Source organism: Dama dama, chromosome 26 (assembly GCF_033118175.1).
Source record: "Dama dama isolate Ldn47 chromosome 26, ASM3311817v1, whole genome shotgun sequence".
Taxonomy (NCBI): Eukaryota; Metazoa; Chordata; class Mammalia; order Artiodactyla; family Cervidae; genus Dama; species Dama dama.
Genome location: NC_083706.1, coordinates 35,225,844 through 35,247,040, shown reverse-complemented (window position 1 = coordinate 35,247,040; position 21,197 = coordinate 35,225,844). Strand labels below are relative to the sequence as shown.

The following is a 21,197-nucleotide window of genomic DNA, read 5'->3' as shown; positions in this document are numbered from 1 at the left end:
TTCTTCCTGAGAGACTCATACGTACCGGATTGGTAAGACCTCGCCAGTGGTCTGTAATGAATAGTTAGTGATATTTCATTTTCCTGGAGATGAACATGTTTAGGTCATTCTCATAAATTAAAGTTAAATCTGGCAAATGCTCCCCACTTTTTTTCTTTTTGCTTCTACTTAAACACTTTTCTCCTAACATCAAATTCTCGGAGCCTTTTTACTGGAACAAAAGAACCCCATCTATTGCAGGTTCTGTTGGTATTCTTTTTTTTAAAAAAAAAAAATTGATTTATTTGGCTGCACTGGGTCTTAGTTGTGGCACGTAGGATCTTTTAGGTATGGCCTGTGGGATCCAGTTCCCTGACCAGGGATAGAACCCAGGCCCCCCTGTGTTGGGAGCATGGAGTCTTTCCCGCTGAACCACCAGGCAAGTTCCTGGTATTCTTTTAAGAGTTGCAAGTTCTCTGAGGGCAGAGCACATTATTTTGTTCCTGATTATATCCTGAGCACCTAACACAGTGTCTATCTCATGGTAGGAGCTCAAGTAGCCTTTATGAGATAAGTTAGTACACAATGACTATAGAGACGGTCGAACTAGGGGAAAAGCAGTAGGAGGGAGCCCGGCGGGTGATCACGATGGGGCTTGGACAGGAGAGACACCCCCACCCCTTCTCCCAGCCCCCAGCTGCTAGCGCCACCTGCTTGGGGTCAGGGCGGTAGCGGTGGAATGCGGGTAACATGCTCAGAACAGGTGTCCCGAGACGGTCTTTAAGGTTTGGTTTTCATGACTAAGGACCTGGCAGAGATCTGTAGCACTCTTTCCAAAGTACTTCTCAGAAATCATATTAAGGAAAACTTCAAGTTGAAGAGTAAGGACGTGTGAAGGGAGGAGGGGTCGGGCTGAGGGGGGAGAAGGCAGGAGATGGCTTGGTTGTTGTTGGGTAACCAAGGCAGAGGCAGGAAAACACAGCGCAGATTCTGTTCAAAGAGCGCACATGATTTGGGTCCCGACTCTGTCCCATGCTCCCGCTCCCGTGGAGAAGCTAATCACTGCTTGCTTTTCTTTTCAAAGTCTCTTTCCTCCTAAGTGTTCTCCTGCAGATGGGTTGAGTTGGCAGCAACAGTGGAATCTTCAAAAGCGGGGGTGGAGAACAGGGGCTGTTCATTGACCCAGACGGGGAAAATGGCTCCCCACCTACTTTAGTTTGGCAGCTTTGAGGTGGAGGGAAAAAATTAGACAGCTGTAAATAATATTTGGAAGAAGCAGAGGTATAATTTCCACACAACCAGCAGAAAGAAACCTGTCACGAAGCTGAGGCAGGATGTTCTGTCAGAAACGGAGCGGAAGAGCTGATTGACCTTGAGAGAGTCAGTCACATGTGGTTCCCCCAGGCTGGGAGAGGGGCCCGGAGGGCAGCGGGACCGACCTGGAGGTCTGTGTGGGCCTGTGGGGACATGAGTAGGGTGGAAAACTGGTGGGGGGCGAGGCGGACAAGGTGGCGGTTTCTGTCCCATGGGCCTGGCTCTGACCTCCTCTCCCTTCTCCTCTTGGCCTGCTTTCTCCTCCTTCACCCCAAACTTTCACTTCTGGACATTTTCATTTCTGGTCGTAAAAATTTGACTTTAATAAGACTGGTCACTCCAGTCAGATGCACTGAAATTAAAAGAAAGTTTTAGCTTAAGCACAGAATATTTCAACTGTTGCAGGCTATACTGTGTCCCCCCTCAGATTCCTATGTGGAAGTCCTAAAGCCCAGGACCTCAGAATGTGAGAGAAGGCCAAGCTTGTGTCTGGACAACCATCTGCTAAAGAGATGAGGCATGTGAGTCATGGATCCAATGTACCATTTCAGCAGAAGCCAGGAAAGACCTGTGGGGGACCCTCCTGTCTGATGATTTGGACCCTCATGAAATTACATGGGAGAATTTTGTGTCAGCAGAAACACAGCGAGTCTGGACTGAAAGGGACAGAGACAAGATGAAATGAAGGCTGAATGACTCTGAAGGTGGTTCAGGGGTTCACTCCTCCTTGGCCCAAGAGGGCTGCCTGAGAGGGTGGGGCCACACTCCCCTTCTGATGAGTCCTGAGGATACAGCTTTCAGCCAAAGAGTATTCTCAGGCCTTAAACTCGAATGGAATTTGTCCTGCTACTTTCAAACCTGGTTGAGAACTGCGACCCCCTTTTTCCTTATGATCTTCTTTTTGGAAAGGGGATACATGCTCGATGCCTGTTCCACCACTATATTTTGAAAGTAGATAAATTTCTGTCTGGTTTCACAGGTTCACAGCTGGATAGCAATTTTGCTTCAGGATGAACCATAACCCAGGTCTTACCCATACCTGACATAGATGATATTTAAGATGAGATTTTGGACTTTTAAGAGTTGATGCTGGAAATACTTTGGAGGCTACTAGGAATGCATTTTGCATGAATAAAGGACATGAATTTTGGGGGGCAGAAAGTAGAATGTTATGGGCTGAATTGTGTCTCCCCAAACTTAAACCTTCATATCTCAGGATGTGATTCTATCTGTCGATAGAGATTTTTCTAACATAAAATGAAGTTGTCAGGGTGGCCCTAATCAAATATGGCCAATGTTTTTGTAAAAAGGGAAAATCTGGAGACAGCGCATATAAGGGAAAATGCCATGTGAACATGAAGACAGCCATCTGCAAGTCAAAGAGAGGGGCCTGGGACAGATCCCTCCCTCAGACGCCTCAGAAGCAACCAACCCTACCAATACCTTGATTCTGGACTTCTGGCTTCCAGAACTGTGGGATATTACATTTCTACTGTTTAAGCTGACCAGTCAGTGGTCCTTTGTTGCAGCTGCCCTAGCAAACCAATATAACATCCACAAAGCCACTTTGAGTTATTAATATTTTCTTTTGAAAAGAGCAAAATGTTTCATTGTTAATTTAGCCTGTTTTAAGGGATTTTTTTTCACAGTTCATATCAGTTTTGATCTATTTGTTATTCTGTAAGCTAGGTCCATGATTCTGAGTGAAGTTTCTGAGCTCTCCTGTGTCTGGGTCTCCAGTGGTGACATTCTGATGGTTCTCTAGACAGGAGCACTTGGATTGAATGGTGTTGACTCTGCTATCATCTATTGTGGTGGGTCACTTATTTCTGGGCTCAGCTGCCTCTTAGTTAAAAATAAGATTGGTTTAGATGATTTCTAATCTGATTTTAATTCTAAGACTCTGTAATAATGCAATTTTTATTTTGTAGTTGAAACCAACATAACCAAGTGGAGGAAGCTGACCCATTAAAAATCCCTAATGACGGATCCAAGGAAGGGGGTTCAAATTTGGCATTCTTGCTCCTTGGGGGATTTTGTCTGGGGTGGAGTAAATGCAATCAGGATTGCAACACTGTACTTGATTGTACTCAATTCCTTCTAACACACACACACAGACACACACATGCGTGACTGCTTTTAATCAGCAATTTCAAATTCAACTACCTACAGAACCAGGCAGCTACCATGAAGGAGCAAAACGGCCAGGTGAGAACTAGGGAAAACTTAACAGCCATTGGAAAGGGGGCAACTGATACCCAATTCTAATCCATTGCTGCCAGCAGAGAACAGTGGCCTTGGAGTTGCCAGATCTTAAAATACTTGATTAGCTGAGAAAGCTGGACTTTATGTGAAATCTCCCAACTTTTAAATACTGCTTCAAAAACAAAAATTCTGTGTAGGCCTAACAAAACTTTTTGGCAGGTAAAATTTGGAGGAGGCCATCAGTTTGCAATTGCTTGCATAAACAAAAAAAGATGCCCACTTGACTCAAAACATCTGCCTTTGGGGAATTAACTGGATGGTTCCACGTAGGTAAAATTAATCTCTACATCTGAAATGAGTTACAAAATGTTAGTTGACCTTAACTTGTATCGCTTAAGAGAACAGCACAAATTAAACTGGACAGATCATTAAAAAACAACAACAAAAAAAACCCCTTAGCTTCACTATTTATTTTTCATGTCTAACTCAAAGCTGCTAAAGTGCAATATTCTATTAATCTAGGCTGGCTTCTTTCTCTCCTGGTTTTCAGACCATCCTCTTTTTGAAATAGTAGAACAATGACCAAATGAAGATGGGACTCGAGCTAACAGAGGAGAAGCTGGAACAGAAAGAAGTACTTTCTGAATAACACAGATTGGACACGTTAGCTTAAATTTAAATGTAGCCTTTCTCTCAAGAAGCTGAGAAAAGTTTATATTTTATTCTCAAAATATTTTTGTAAGTTAACTAAATACTTTTATAAGTTATCTAATAGAGAAAGATTACAATTCCCATTGAACAGAGAAGAAAATTATTAAAAGATTAATTTCTGGTCCACCAAGCTGTAGCCTGAACTGAATCCAAATATTTGGCACTTTTCCTAATAGAACACTGCCTAAAATCAAGCCAGCTGCTGAGAAAGGAAACCCTCAAATTCCTCTGGGCCATTTAACACTGGCCAACACCTTGACACATGCAATCTTAGAAGATCCACACACAAAAGAAGTCCAATTCAATGACATGCAATGAATGGGTTTTATTTGTCTAATTAGATCAACCTCTTGGCATAGTATTTGGCACAAAGCAGGAGGCCCGATGTTTGTGGAACAGGGATCATTTACAGGTGACATCTACAATGCTGTGACTGTGTCGGAAGAGCTGCCCAGAGCTCTCTAAGGTCCTCAAACCATCTTCCCTGTGGATGTATTTTCATGCAGGACTCAAATCACTACATCCTGTGCTGTGACTTTTTCCACCTTCCCATTTTTACGTTATCTGACATAGACTTAGGACCAGTTTTGCACAGCTGGGGTAAGGTTACGTGTCTTGCCAAGATGGAGGCTCTGCCATAAACAGAAACAAAAGAGAAATCAAATCATAGGTTAAGAAGGTTTCTGCAGCCATGAAGTATTACCCTTTACTGCCCATTCTTCTCTGCCACCTTCAAGTCTTGAATATGACAGTCACTGTGAATCATTCTTGCCAGAGGCATTCCGGTGCTGCCCAGAGTTTTAGCAGAATGGTGGCAAGACCTCTCGGCAGCCACTGCACCCACGCAGACAATGACGCAAAAAGTGGAGATCTGGGTGATTTCTAATGAGACTGTTTGGTTACATTTAATAATTTATCTATTTCATCGGGGTAGTGGGGAGTCCTTTTAGCTAAGGCAGTATTTTGTTAATCAGAATGAATTTTCTAATTTTCTTTTTCGGCAAACACTACATTTCTCCCTATAAAATTTTATAGACGTGCTTCTTTTCTTTTAGATCTGGATGTTTTACTAGCGAAAATGACACAGTGAGTAATAAACCTTTCAGGTAACTGCCAGCAGCTCTTAAATTAATATTGAAGTTATAAAAATGAAACTCTTCATAAGGGATCCTGTGCTACAGTGGAATTTTCCATCTGTCTCGGCAGCAGTTCTTTTGTTTTATGCCCCCCTGAACAATACTTACTTCTCTGTGTATCCCAGATATAGCTGTTCAGAACTTCTCCCAGCAGGTACAAGAAGTTCATTAAGATGGTTGTAGACCCGAAGAAGAGGATTCTGGCTCCTGGGCCAATGTGTTCCAGGAAAGGGTACACCCACATCCCGGTTACATGATGCACCCAACATACCCTGTAGTGGAGTCGGAAAGGAGACCGAGACAGAAGTTACTCTGATGTCAGATTTCAGAGCTGCCGCTATGGCAAACACAGACCCCCAACTCCAAACAGTCGTTGGCAATATCAGTTGCACCTGACTCTCAGCAGCTACCAGAAACTTTGCTGTTGTTATTTGTTTTGTTTTACTTTTTATTCTAAAATACCGGGTTGGCCAAAAAGTTCACTCTGATTTTTCTATAAGATGTAATGGAAAAAACTGAATGAACATTTTGGCCAACCCAAGAATTTTAGACTCACGGGAAGAGTTGTAAATATGCTACCCAGAGTTCCAGTATGCCCTTCCCTCAGCTTCCCTGCATCTTAGCATCTTATCTAACCATAGGCTTCCCTGTTGGTTCATAGTAAAGAACCCACCTGCCAATGCAGGAGACTCTGTGTTGCTAAGATCCCCTGGAGAAAGAAATGGCAACCCACTCCAGTATTCCTGTCTGGGAAATCTCATGGACAGAGGAGCCTGGTGGGGTACAGTCCATGGGGTTGCAGAAGAGTCAGACATGACTTAGTGACTAAATAACAGGTAACTACGGTACAGTTGCTAAAATGAAGTAATTAACCTGTAGACCTCACTTGAAACTCCCCAGTCTTCCCACCAATGTCCCTTATTGGTCCAGGATCCCATGTTGTTTTTAGCAGTCGTCTCTTTAGTTGCCTCCAATCTTGCACTTTCCCATTCTCTCCTTGCCTCTCCTGACACTTGAAGGGTCTGGTCAAGTGTCTGAAACTGTTATTTTTTTTAAACACAGTTACATAATCGCCTTAATCTCTTCTTTATGCCATGAAACAATACAGCATTAGGCAACCACACTATGGTAACACCCAGGCGAGAATGTTCCAGGAACTCTGCCATGCTGCCTTCCAACTAGGTACCAACAGGCATCCCGTGTGCTGACGGGCCATCCAGTAACCTCGCTGACATCTGGCTTCCCAGCACCTGACCTCTGGAGCACTTTTTGTTTATCTCTTTTTTCACCCTGTTTTACATAATCCTTGCTTGTAATTATTCTACTTGTGTTCTGGAGATATTTTAGGCTCACTGGGAATATATCATTAATCTCCCTTGTTTTTAAAAGTTTAGTAAGAATATCTGCTTCGTTGGTTTAGTCCTGACACAACTGCTGAGAGCTATTTTCCAAAACAGTCTTGGGTTCATTACTTTATCAACCGTTGTTAATTCTGAAGACTAAATAGGATACAGATTACTTTATTGCATGGGTAATAAAAATCACTTGAAACATTTATGTGTTTGGGGGTCATCTTCCATATCATCAATCGCTTCACTCCTCTTTGAGCAGTTGATCTATGTGTATATTGCCTATCTATAAACCTCATCTGAGACAAGAAACCTGCCTTTACCTTAGAGCTTGCAATCTCAATGAGGGTGATGTTACTCCCACCTCAAGGAAGTAAAAATTGGTTCTAGGAAGGTAGCAAAGAAATATTACTCTTTCAATGCACAAAGTAGAGATACATACATACATACATACATATATATATGTATATATATACATATATATATATATATACACATATATATATATATATACTGAACATCAACAGATATAGTTTATCTGTGGTATTAAAGTTTCATAGGCTCAGAAATTCCACTCTGAGGTATATATCTAAAGGAACTGAAGCAGGATACAAAAAGATATTTGGATACCAATGTTTACAGCAGCATTATTCAAAATAGTCAAAAGGTGGAAACATCCCAAGTGTCCATCAGCAGATTAATGGGTGAATAAAATGTACACACACACAATGGAATATTACTCAGCTACAAAGGGGGATAAAATTTTGATGCATGCTACAACATGGATGAACCTTGAAAACACAATGCTAAGTGAAATAAGCCAGACACAGAAGGGCACATATTGTATGATTTCATGTATATGAGATACTAGAATAAGCAAATTTGTAGAGACGGAATGTATGATAGAGGTTACCAGGGACTGGGGGGGTGTTGGATGGGGGGGGGATTATATATGGTACAGAGTTTAAGTTGGGAATAATGAAAATACTTTGGGTGTGGCTAGTGGTGATGATTATGTAACATCATGAATGAATTCAATGACACTCAACGGTACACCTACAGATGGTTAAAATGATAAATATTACATTGTGCATGCTTGCTCAGCCATGTCTGACTCTTTGTGACCCCATGGACTGCTGCTCAAGCTCCTCTGTCCATGGAATTCTCTAGGCAAGCATACTGGTGTGGATTGCCATTCCCTTCTGCAGGGGATCTTCCCAACCCAGGGATTGAAACCATGTCTCCTGCACTGCAGGCAGATTCTTTACTGTCTGGGCCACCAGTGAAGCCCTTCGTCCTCATCTACGGACGTAAAAATCAGAGTTTTTGGAGTAAAATGGGGATATGTCAGAACTGACAATGGAAATGTAAAGTTCTCCAGTTAGGGAAGTGGAGAGCTATTCTGAGAATGGTGCTCTGATATGTAAGCCACTTTATTTAACCATCCCATGAGGTAGAATCATCCCCTTTTTACAAAGAAACAGAGACTGGATTAAACAACTTGTCTTTAAAAATGGCAAAGCCAGGAAAGGAATGTACATCTGATTTCTTTTCTCCTGTGTGGACTTGCTTCCCTGTATGAGATACTCAGAACTGTCTCCAAAGGAAGAGAAGGTTTTCTTTTTTTTTAAACTGGTTTTGACTTAGTAGGTCATCATACTTTCTCAGATATAGAAGTCCTGTCGTGTGGGGCTTCACCTGAATTGGTGTGAATGATGCAGACACTTGTCTTAACAGGTCGTGTGCTTTCACCATTTGTTCCCTTGACATAATCAGGGCTCGTTTTTTCTGCACAAAAACGACTCACGACCTTGCTCATCCATTGGTGGAGAGTTCTCAGTTTTTGGTTGACTTTCCATTTCTATCTCACTTTAAGGCCTTCCTGAACTAGTGCCCAAACAGCTTCTGCTTAAGGTAATGATGCCAATTTGAATTTTAATCTAAACAAATTGATGACAACAGTTTGTGTGTGTGTGTGTGTGTGTGTGAGCGAGTGTGTGCCTGTGCATACATATATATGCATATGCTGTAGTATCACAAGACTTCTGGGATTGACTATTAAATGTCCCTCCAATTTCATTCACTTGAATGTGCAATTAAGAATGACAATTTATTAATGCCTCCTATTTGAGCTGTGTTGCACACCAGGAATACAGAAGCAAAACGAGGCAAAGGTGAGTCTTGTCCCCATGCAATGCAGTCTAACGAGGAATAGAGATACTCATGGAAAAATGACAAGTGTAGTCAGAATTAGGGTAAGTGGAGGTGTGTCATGGGTGCCCATTCTCTGCTTTTTTCGGAACCTGACAGTCACCATCAGGCTTTTTTTCTCTTATGTATTCACCTTTCTTTCAAACTAATTTTTTCATAGCTGATGAATACGCTCACATGCTTTCCATTCAAACACAGTCAAAAAGTTTCCATCAGCTTCATAAGTACTGCTCTGTATCTTTCCTTCTCATCAAAGACAATCTGCTCCACTGAGTTTACATTCATTGACTCTAGCTCCGTACATTGCGCTCTTCTTCCACCAGCAGTCTGGCTTCTTTCCTTGATACTCCACTAAAACACACTGGCTCTTTGACCTCAATCTCTCCTGTTTGCTCTCTATGTTTCTGACTGCTCTTTTTGGTTTTCTTTCTAAGTTCACCCTTTACTCCAGCCATTCAATGTTGAATTTCCTTAGGGGTTGGTTTTTAAACCTTCCTCTCATATCATGTCTTCTTGGCTGATGAGTTTTTTCATGTTCAATGCTGCATGTCTACTACCTACACAGACACTCCACAAATCTATGGAGTCCAGAACAGGTTTCTCCTCTGTTCCGGAACAGTTTATCAAACAGTCCTCAAAACATCTCATTTTACATATCTTAAAGCTACCTCGAAGTCGATTTAGCTACACCCAGAGTCATGCTTTTTCTCCCAGCAAACCTGGTCCTTCTCTGGTATTCCCTTCTGCGAATGGCACTCTCCCTCATTCAGTTTTGTAACTCAAGCCTGGGGGGTCATCTGTGCTGTGTCCATCTCTTTCACCACATGTAGTCAGTCCATTACCTTGTCCTGTCAAGGTTATCTCACACATCTCTCTACTATTATCTCCATGACCAGCATCTGAATTTGTGTTATGCTCATCTCTGCCTGGAGTGGTGTAATGGTTTCTAATTTGTCTCCACATCTACTTCTGCCTCCTTCCAATTTATCCTCACAATTGCCATAGTGAGTGTTTCAAACCAGAAATCTGAACACATTGCATTCCTGCTTCAAACACATCAGTGGCCTTCCAATGTGTTATTTTAAAAAGACTTTGGTTTTTAACAAAGTCTAGAGTGCCGTTCATAGAGTTGGCTTCTACCTGTCTCATACCCCCACCGCCTACCCTGCTTCTCTTACGCTGGCTTTCATTTGGTTCCTTGGTTTTACCACATTCCCTCATGCCACGTGGATTTACACGTGCTTCTGTTTCTGTCTACTGTGTTAGTTACCTGCCCCTTAGACTCATTGTTATATTTCTCCTCTATATCTTATCTCAACTATTATAGCTAACTAGCCATGATGCAGGAAAGTTTTCCTTGATCTACTAGAATAGGTCAGATTTTATTCATTCTTAGAGAACCATGAATCTCTTTTATTTTTAAGCTTTTCTTTTATTAGTATTTAAATCTGAATATCTTTATTTGCATAACATTTCTTCCCCTCTAGCACATCTGAGTTCTGTGAGGTGAGGGACTGTTTCTATTGCTTCATATCATCGCATCCTCAGCACTTACCATAATGCCTGACACATGGTTGGAGAAGGAATAACTGAATAATGTAGCACTGAAGCTGTGATGGGAAGGATGAGTAAGAGTTAGCTGAACAAAGATGGGAGACAAGAATTTTCTAGCCAAATGGAACAGTATGTTCAAAGTCATGAAAACAACAGAGAATTCCCAGATGTTCAAGAAGAAACCATTCTTATTGAAATCAAAGGAGGGGGCATGAGGGGCAGGCAGTTGCCAAACTGTGGGTGGTTTTTTAAGCCAAGGTAAGAATTGTAGACTCTGTCCTAGTGTAGACAACAGGAAGTCTTTGAAGGGTATTAAATAAATGTGAAACAAATCAGATTAACCTGGAAACCAATTGTATCAGAAATGGTGGTAAGCCAGAACTGGAGTGGTCGCGTTGGGAATGAAAATTAGTTAGTAGATTTAAGAGCTATTTAGGCCAGTATCCATCAAAAATGGTAGGTCATAAGCAATTGCATGCTGTATATGGTCAGGAGAGCAGATACTTTAGGATGTTTGCAAGTTTGTCAATTGGTGGCTTAAATTCAACCATGGTGGGAGTAGTCATACTGAAAACTGCCAAGTGCTACACATCAGGGTCCCCTGTGCTTGCCTCCAGAAGAGCTGGTTGTTAAACACTTGCCCGTAACCCACTAGTTACCAGCATTTTAAAAAGCAACAACAGAAGAAAACATAACAGAAAACATTAGAAAGTTGGGCATATAATGACAATGAAAATTGTTTTGTGAAACTTCTGTTCCACTTGTGTGTGTATGTGTGTGTGTGTCTATGGTGAGTGTGTGATTCTGCGTGCTGGTTGGGTCATGATGCAGAAGATGTTTCATTTATTTACAGTAAGATTAGTTTGAAAGGCACTGATGTAGGAAATAGAATTAAGAGAACTTGGTGATGGATTGGATTTAGACAATGAGGGAACTGAGATGAGTTAAGGATTAATCATAGATTCCTGGCTTGATTAACTGGGTGGAGAGTACTGCCATTCCCGGAGATAGGGAACGCTGTCAGGGAGCTGGTTTGAGGGGATAGTGAGTTCAGTTTGGATACGCTGAATCTGAGGCATCTGTAAGACATCCAAGTGGAGATATCCTGAAGGCAGTTACAGGGGTTTGGACTGCAGAGAAAGGACTGATGTGGCAATACAGATATTGGGTTCATTGGCAAAAAGATGGTGGTTGAGGCCATCAGAACAGATTAAGGCAAAATACACAGATGATGGAAGTAAGTCCATAAGAGAGTTCTCAAAAGGATCAGGATTTAAGGGGTAGTTTGAGGAGGATGCAGCTTTTTAAAAAGGATACCAAAAACAGGTAAGCTAGAGACATGGAAGAAAGACAGGAGTGTAGTGTCTTGAAGTCAATGGACAAGTGGTTCTAGAGTTTTTATTGTTTAGTTGCTAAGTTGTGTCCAATTCTTTGTGACCCCATGGACTGCAGCATGCCAGGCTTCCCTGTCCTTCAGTATCTCCCAGAGCTTTCTCAAACTCATGTCCATTGAGTAGGTGATGCCATCCAACTATCTTAGTCTCTGTCGCCCCCTTCTCCTCCTGCCCTCAATCTTGCTCAGCAATAGGATCTTTCTAATTGGTTTTTCTCTTTCCATCAGGTGGCCAAAGTATTGGAACTTCAGCTTCAGCATCAGTCTTTCCAATGAATATTCAGGGTTGATTTCCTTTAGGATGGACTGGGTTGATCTCCTTGCTGTCCAAGGGACTCTCAAGAGTCTTTTCCAATGCCACAGTTTGAAAGCATCAATGTTTCAGCACTCAGCCTTCTTTGGAGAAGGAAATGGCAACCCACTCCAGTATTCTTGCCTGAAAAACCTTGAGAGGGTCAAGAAGCAGAGAAGCAGAGATCCCCACCTGAGCAGTTTAGCTCCTAGCCTGTATGCCAGCACTCTTTGAGTGTTCTGAAGGCTAGGATGCAATGGATGGGAACAGCTGGTAATGTGCTCAGAACCAAAAAAATGACCCCACTTAGAAATTTCTGCATAAATCTTTTTTCTTTTTTTCCCCCCCATTGACTATAAAAGCAACTCAAGTTCAGTGTAGAAAATATGTGAGACACAGACATTTTACAAGAAGTAAGATAAATCAGTTTTGGTGAAGCTTTATCCCCTGGAGATGGAAATGCAACCCATTCCAGTATTCTTGCCTGGGAAATCCCATGGACAGAGGAGCCTGGCAGGCTACAGTCCATGGCGTCACAAAGAACTGGACACGACTTAAGAGACTGAACAACAACAATAATAACACAAGACTGAGTCTCTTAAAAAACTCAGAAATTGAATTTTACAACTTCTCCCAAGGAGAGAAAAGCCACTGCAGGGATAAAGTGATAAACACTTCCTTCAGAGAAGGTTTTGACTTACCCCTTAAGAAAGAGTCACATCACATGTGTAGTTAGCCTACTGGAATTTATGACTGCTTTGCAGGCAATGAGCATGCGCCCCGAGGTGGGGTGAGACAAAGGATGTGCATCAGCTTTTTGCCTAGTGGGTTTCTGTGCCTCTCATGTGGTACCTCCAACCTCATGCTTCTGAAGGACTTTTCAAGGGCAGTTTTGACCTTTGGCTCAAATGCTGACTTTAGAGCTAGGCTCTCTTTAGACCTAACTATCTCATATAGGGTCATTCTAAAGGCCCTTTGGATATCTCCTGAGTATTGACTGCATGGAGACTGGTTCCTGCTACATTTCTGAGAATCTAGATTTCTGAAGGGTTTTGGAGTTTGTGTACTCATTTATCCAACAAAGATTTCTTGAGTCTCTACTGTGTGCCAGTTGGGGTGAGCAGTCATGAGGGTGCAAAGGTGTGCCCTTGAGGAGATCAGGGCGGAATGGGTGCCGAATTTCCCACTGAAAAGGCTGTACATGCCAGGGGACATGACAAAGGTCATACGTTTAGGCGAGAACAGGGCTCGGAAAATGGGGCTCAAAAAACTCTCCTTGGTGATGTGTATGGTAGTGCTAGAGAATTCATGTATCAATTCACAGGCAAATGCCAAATGGAGGCATCTCATTCCAGCAGCATGGAAACATCCTCTCACTCAGTTAACAGAGAGAATTTTAGATGCTAGAGATATAATTAGATAATTCTTCATTTACTGTGGGTTTAAAAGAGCATTCTTAAGACAGTCTTTTAAGGTATAATAAAAATTTAAGACTCATCAAAGTCTTTTCAATTTTCTTATCAGGGCTAGCCTAAATTTACAGGATGTATCTCTACATGGGGCTTCCCTGGAGGCTCAGTGGTAAAGAATCTGCCTGACAATGCAGAAGATGTGGGTTCGATCCCTGGACGGGGAAGATCCCCTGGAAAAGGGAATGGCAACCCACTCCAGTATTCTTGCCTGGAGAATCCCAAGGATAAAGGAGCCTGATGGGCTATAGTCCATGGGCAAGAGAGTCAGACACAACTGAGTGACTAAGCAACAACAACAGTCTCTACATGGGGCAAATTCATGGGTGCAGTCACATGGTGACCTGTGCTCAGAAGGGCCTCACGGTGGGCTTAAGGCTCTGCTGTCACCATCTTGAAAGTCATAATAATTTTTGAACAAGGAGCTCCATGTTTTTATTTTGACCTGGGCCCCACAAATTATATAGCAGGTCCTGTCTATGCAGGTGCGTCATCGAGGTGCATGCGTGCTAAGTTGCCTCAGTCGTGTCCAACTCTTTGCCACCCTATGGATGGTAGCCTGCCAGACTCCTCTGTCCATGGGATTCTCCAGTCAAGAATACTGGAGTGGGTTGTCATGCCCTCCTCCAGGACACCTTCCTGACCCAGGGATTAACTCCGTATCTCGTGTCTCCTGCACTGGAAGGCTGGTTCTTTACCACTAGCACCACCTGGGAAGCCCTACGTCATCTATTCTGCAGATCAACATCCAGTTCATCCACATGGTAGTTAGGTCACCTTGGATATTATTGACAGTATTGCTTCCTTTAGCGATGTAGTCATCAGGTAACATAAAGTTCTCAGAACAGTCAACTTACGTTAGACAAAAAAACAAGCAAACAAAACAAACAAGAAAGCTTTTCACTGTTTCTCTTTAGGCAGAGATGTATAATATTTTCCTGTACTTCTCATACACAAAGATGTTTTCAAGGTTACTTAGTCCCTCCACCCATCTCTAGGGAAAGAGGCAAACTGTGCATGCCTCCCAAAATGAATTTCTGTAATGAGGTAATGAGAGGGTGTGCTTTCTTCCTGATTCTAAATGACAAATATCAGAGCAATTTATCCACAAAAGCAGGCCAATAATCAACTTCAGAATATTCCTTCCACACACAGGTCCTGGCACACGTGTAAACTGGTTTCAAATGACTGGCTTCCTCTGGGTCCCACACTCGACAGCCTACCTGGTCTTATGGTGATGTTTCCCTGAAGAGAATTCAATGTGACTTTCTCTTAATGAAATTCATGAGTGGTTTTGCTTCAGTTGAATCATTTGGACCTTCTCAAAGCATCAAGGTGCCAAACATCAAGTTGACATGCTTCTGAGCACTGTAGGGAACATGTGTTTTTTTCTGGAGGGAGGTGGGGAGTGTGGTCAGCAAGGGATTGTTGTGGCCCAAGCAATCATCAGAATTTGCTGCGGGAGTGAGAAACTTGTGCATTTAAACTGCTGCCTCTGGAAAAGGAGGAGGAAGAACATCCTAAATCCCACAACCGAAAAGCACAGGTTTCCAGGTTTTGCAGACGTGATCTCTAGTGTCTCTCTAGTGCATTTCATGCATCTCTATTTACTAGATTCTTGTTTTTAGGATTACAGACAATGTTCGGGTTATCCCTGCCATGATTACGTCTTCTTTAATCCCATGACCTCCTTGGACCGCCAGTCTCTCTAATTGCCAACTTTCTTTAATAAACAGTAACACTTCCAGACATTTCTTTTTCCCTAAAGAATATCTTTTTACATTTCTTCTAGGTCAGGTTTGCAGACAATGAATTCCCTTAGTTTTTTTTTTTTTTTTTTTTTGGTCTGAGAAAATTTTTATTCTCCCTTTATGTTTGAAGGATAATTTTGCTGGATAAAGAATTCTAGGTTGATGGTTTTTCCTTTCAACAGTTTGTAAACTAAATTAACTCTAAATGAAGCAATAGAAACTATAGATAGGACTTCCCTGGTGGTCCAGTGGTTAAGAATCCACCTGCCAATGCAGAGGACACGGGTTCGATCCTTGGTCTGGGAAGATGCCATGTGCCTTGGAGCAACTAAACCTGTGCACCACAACTACGGAACCTGCGCACTGGAGTCCCAGAGCCACAACTACTGAGCCCATGTGACTAGAACCAGCGAGCTGCAGCAAGAGAGGCCACTGCCTGGAGAAGCCCAAGCACCACAACTAGAGAGTCGCCCCTGCTCGTTGCAGCCAGAGAAAGTCTATGCACAGCAATGAAGACCCAGTACAGTCAAAAATAAAGAAATACATTTGAAAAAGAAACTATAGAAAATGAACACTGACCTCAAAATTTCTTCCATTACAAGACCTTAACTGCCTGCCCCAGCTGCTTCTCCTTCTGGTATTCAGTTTGTTCCCCAGTTTCCAGTCCTGCTGACTCTGACTCTCTCCCTTGACCTCACTCTGGTCTGACCATTGGGAAAGCCCACCTCTCTTCTATCATCCATCCAACTTGTCAAAAGGTCAAAGGATGCCTCCCAACAACTTCAAGCTGGAAACCTTCAGTCCTTGATTGAGCTTAAATTTCTTCTATCTTGATCCTGGGTCCTTTCTATTTCTGTCTTACCAGCTACACTCTTATTTCCTAGTAATTCCTGCTCTCCATCTATCTCATGGAAGTTTTCTTTTTAAAGTATTTTAAAATATATTTAATATCCAACATAATTTTAATGCCTCCATGTATGTTACACTTAACATGAGCCATTTATGATGAAGACGAGAACTACAAGGGAAAGTCTTACAATGCACTGTGGAGATTTCATGGATTAAAGCAGATAAAATTGAAGCACTGAAGTCTTACCAGTTCGTAAACATTTTTGGATCTCCTAGCCTCTGGGAAGGAGAAAAGTGAATTAAATTAAAAGTTACAGTTTTTACTCTCTCCTGAGTAAGTGGCAGAAATGATGTTTGAGGAGGACTGAATAGAAAAATAATGGTAAGGCATAGTAAATTCTGCTTGAATGACTGAGGACCAGTTGACTTCTCTGGGGGTCTCTGTTAGAACAAGCCAGACTGCATCACAGAGCGCTCTTGCTGCTGTGAGCTCCAATAACTGATTCACAACCAATGGGAATGACACTTCCCAGGAACATCTATTTTTCAACAACAGAGACAATGGGAAAATCCAGGTGTTGAGTCCCTACGAAGATGAATACCTACACAAACGCGGCAAAAATCTGAAAGGATTTTCTTTCCTCAATGTTATGCTTTATATGTTAAAAGTTAATTTTTTCATGTTTATTCCAATTTCCAACACAACATTTTCATGGTGGAGGATTCAACTTAATAGGATATCAGTACAGATATATGTCAGTGAAGTATACTTTTTAATGAAAAATTTGGGGGAATTAAAAGATAATTGCTTTTAAAAAACATTTATTTTTTTCTTTCCTAGTTTCACATTGCACTCTTTTTAGGCACAATCACAAACTTGTCTTTTTAAGATTCAGTGATGACTATCCTAGTCATCACTTAAGCTCTATTTGTCTCTAGAGCAATGATATGTGGCCACTGAAGGTCATTAATAGCACAAAGTCCCACTTCTTGGACAGCTGCTTAAAAGAAACCCTGTCCTCCTTGGGTATCACACCCAAAGACCAGCTTCCTGCTCTGCCAGCATTATCAATATTCTATTTCTTTTCATTAAGCAGTGACACGGTGAGTATCTGGTTACTGTCTATATTACAAATGGGAATAACAAAAGAAGGACTGCTACCATGGAAACCCACCTGATGGCCTTTGTGGTGAGCTCCTTGCTACTTGAATACAAGCAAACGCCGCACAATAAAGGGCTGATCAACATTAGGCATAGAGCTTCTATGCAAGAGCACTGATTATTAACTTTAATGAATGCCTTGAACATTGCAATCCAAGGCAGCATTATTCTTGTCCAACCTCATTATTAGAAAAGCACAGGGGAACTTGCATCAAGATATACTTTGGATTGCAAAGCAAGAGTCAATTTAAGGCCATCTCCTACTATTTGTCTCTTGGAAAAACAAGCTACATAGTTTAAAGATGCACGCACTCAGGAATAAACTATTAAAAGCAAACTAAGAAGGTGGACTGTTGCCAGCTATATCTCAATAGATCAATCTCACTTAATTTCTATGTGTCAGATATTGCTTCCTCTATGCAGTGCCTTCCTCAAAGGAAATTAATTCAAAGGCTCTGAGCATACAGTGTTTTAAATGTAGCTATAATTTATATGGGTAGATAAATTTTTTCAAAAGTTCAGGATTTCTTTCTAGTTCATATTTACTATTTTTGGCTGTCCTGGGTCTTTTTTTTTTTTTTTTTTTGCTTCATGAAGGCTTTCTCTAGCTGCAGCAAGTGGGGGCTACTCTCTAGTTGTGATGTATGGAAGTCTCATTGTTGTGGAGCACAGGTTTTAGGTGAGAAGGCTTTAGCAACTACAGCATGCAGGCCCAAGAGCTTGGGCTCAGTAGTTGTCACACGTGTCCGGCCACCCTGAGGCCTGTGGAATTCTCCCAGAACAGGTATCGAACCCGTGTGACCCACATTGGCAGATGGACGCCCAACCACTGGACAACCAGGGAAGTCCTTGGGTAGATATTTTAAAGATGGGTTTCTTTGGCTAAGTTCAGGGAACCCCTATTAACTCAATATGTTAGTAAAATGCTTTATTTTCCATTACTAAAAAAAAAATTAATATCTTGGGGGGAGTATACGTAGTGAAGGGCTTCCCAGGTGGCACAGTGCTAAAGAATCTGCCTGCCAATGCAGGAGACGCAAGAGACACAGGTTTGATCCCTGGGTTGGGAAGATCTCCTGGAGTAGGAGATGGCAACCCACTTCAGTATTCTTGCCTGGAGAATTCCATTGACAAAGAAGCCTGGTGGGCTACAGCCCAGGGGTCACAAAGAGTTGGACATGACTAAGTGAACGTGTGTGAGCATAATAGTGAAAGTTTAACTGAGTTAACCAGAAGAATACAAAATTTGAGTTAACAGAATTGATCGCAGTTGTGGGGGAGCATATCACTAGCAGTTTTCTTTTTCTAGCTTTTATTTGGCCGCACTGCACAGCTTGCCCGATCTTAGGTCCTCTACCAGGGACTTTCCTGGCCCCGGCACTGAAAGCATTGAGTCCTAACCACTAGATCGCCAGGGAATTCCCAGTTTTCTTTCTTTTCAAAAAAGCACTTTCACTCTCTCCAATGTCAGTTAAGAGTATAGTACTCTAATGCCAGATTACATTTGAAATCCCAGCTAGTTTCCTATTCTTTTTACCTGTTTCCACCAGAGAGAATAGCTTCTTGCCACTTTTGATTTATATTCTAGAAACCTTCATTCAAGAATGGAATACCAAAGGTGGACAGAAAGAAAATGGGAGAATCAATGGGCTAATACCGCTAGAGAATTTATTTTCAGCTTTGATGGAAGGCTCGTTCAGAAACACAAAGAAATATTAATCACTCTAGTTCTCACTTATTAAGAGTGCGAAAATTTATCTCTGAGGAATTGCAACCACCAATGTGTTGGAAAGACAGGCACATTACTATCCTGCTCAGATTCTCAGCCTCTTTGACCCTCATGAGTTGATGGTTTTGCACGTATGCATCACTCATTCATTCATTTATTCCTTCAAAATGTATTGAGCCCTGATTAGACACATGTATTGTCTCAGGCACTGGGGGATCACACAGAGAATGTCCTAGTAATTACTGCCCATCAGCCTGGCAGGGATGGAGGGAAGGGACTGCAGGGCAGCACAATATGTGCTTTGATGGGTGATTGGGGGATGCTATGGGAGAACTGGAAAGGGCTGGAAAGTGGCACCATCAGCAACCTAGAGGGTCAGGGATGGCTTCCTGGAGGAAGTGATGTCTGATCTGAGACTCAAAGATATAGTTCTGTATCAGTCTTGTATCTTATGAATTTTATAACATTGTAATCTGTTTATTAAAAAATTTTTAAAAAGATAGAATGGATGAGTGAATGAAGCCTGGAAGAAAATGGTCCCCAGGGAGAGAATGCTGTGAATGCCAGAGGTGAGAGAGACCAAGGGAGGTTCACGGAGCTACAAAAGGTTAGTAGAGCTGGTGTGTGCAGTTCCAGAGAAGAGGCAGAACTCATGTTCAAAGGGTTTTGTAGGCCATAAGATTACATGCCCACACAGAATTATTTTTGGTCTCAATTCAAATGGGCCTTCTCTGTGGCCTGATATCTTTCAGCTTCTTTGTCACCTCTTTTCCCTTTAACTATGTGGATACATTATACCTTTAAACTTCCATCTTCAGCCCCAAAAGTGGAAACAATCCGAAGACGTCCATCAATTGATGCGCGAATAAATGATGTGTGGATAAACGAACTACAGTATACCCAGGCAATGACATGTTATTTGACAATAGGAATGGTTGACGTATCAATTCATATTACACTATGGATGAACCTTGAAATCATGATGATAAGTGAAAGAAGCCAGAATAAAAAGCCATACATTGTATGATTCCATTTACATGAAATATCCAGAATAGGCAATGCATATAGATGGAAAGTGGATGAGCCACTTCCAGGGGCTGGGGGAAGACCGACTGCTTGAAGGTGCAGGGATTCTTCTGGGGGTGATAAAAAATGTTCTGGAATTAGACAGGATAATGCTTGAGCAACTTTGTGTATATGTTAAAAACCACTGAATTGTACACTTTAAAAGGGTGAATGCTATGATATACAAGTTATATCTCTCTCTAAAAAAACAAGGTAGAGGTATAGATGAAACAAGTTTGGCAATATATTGATAACTGTTGGTGCTAAGTGAGGGATGAGGGGGTGTATTTGCTGTTGTTTAGTCACTAAGTTGTGCCTTACTCTTTTTTTGACCCCACAGACTGTAGCCCGCCCCACACCCCGTCCCCTCAGGCTCCTCTGTCCATGGGATTTCCCAGGCAAGAATACTTGAATGCGTTGCCATTTCCTTCTCCAGGGGAATCATCCTGACCCAGGGATTGAACCCAATTTCCTGTAGTGCAGGCGGATTCTTTACCGCTGCACCATGAAGGAAGCCCCCACATGTCACATTATTCTTTCTTAAAAAAATCCAAAAACAAAAAACCCTTTCCACATCACCCATCTTCCTCCTTGCAGTCAGGCAATTTTCTGTCACAAAGAAGATAGAAACCAAGGGCTAACTTAGCTTGTGGTCACCAAACCTTAACATTTGCTTACAGCCGTTCCTCATTCATTCATTTCTGAGTTTGACAAATGCTTTGCACAAACATCCTGCTAGGAGGTGGGGATACAGCAATTAACAGAAGAGGAGTAGTTTTCACCCTCTGGATATCCCCGTTAGGAAGGAAAGCCAGACATGTAAGGAGGTATACCAAATAAGCAAGAAGCAGGAAGAAGAACCAGGGCAGACCTAAACTAGATGGGAATCAGGGAAGATTTCTTGGATGAAGTAATGTTTAACACAAAAAATTGAGGGCAGAAGTTCAGTAGGTACCTATGTTTGGTTTAAACTTCAGTATATCTGGTTGGAGATATTGTGCAACCAAGGAGGCAAGAGGTAGTGTGTC

The 21,197-nt window shown here is 41.9% G+C and overlaps 1 protein-coding gene across 7 annotated transcripts in view; it reads right to left on the bottom strand.

The window, feature by feature from the left end:
* The window catches only part of AIG1 (androgen induced 1), a 264,454-nt gene that overhangs the window by 1,236 nt on the left and 242,021 nt on the right, over positions 1 to 21,197 (bottom strand). For 3 of the 7 annotated variants that reach the window (XM_061130347.1, XM_061130352.1, XM_061130346.1), the window contains 2 exons: positions 5,454 to 5,617; positions 4,515 to 4,841 (listed from right to left, as the gene is read on the bottom strand). The exons of 1 other annotated variant lie outside the window; for it this stretch is intronic. In XM_061130347.1, the coding sequence (XP_060986330.1) occupies positions 4,727 to 4,841; positions 5,454 to 5,617 (279 nt within the window). In that variant the 3' untranslated portion in view covers positions 4,515 to 4,726. Of the gene's footprint in view, positions 1 to 4,514; positions 4,842 to 5,453; positions 5,618 to 21,197 lie in introns of those variants that run through there. 3 more of the 7 variants (XM_061130350.1, XM_061130348.1, XM_061130345.1) reach the window with 1 other exon arrangement.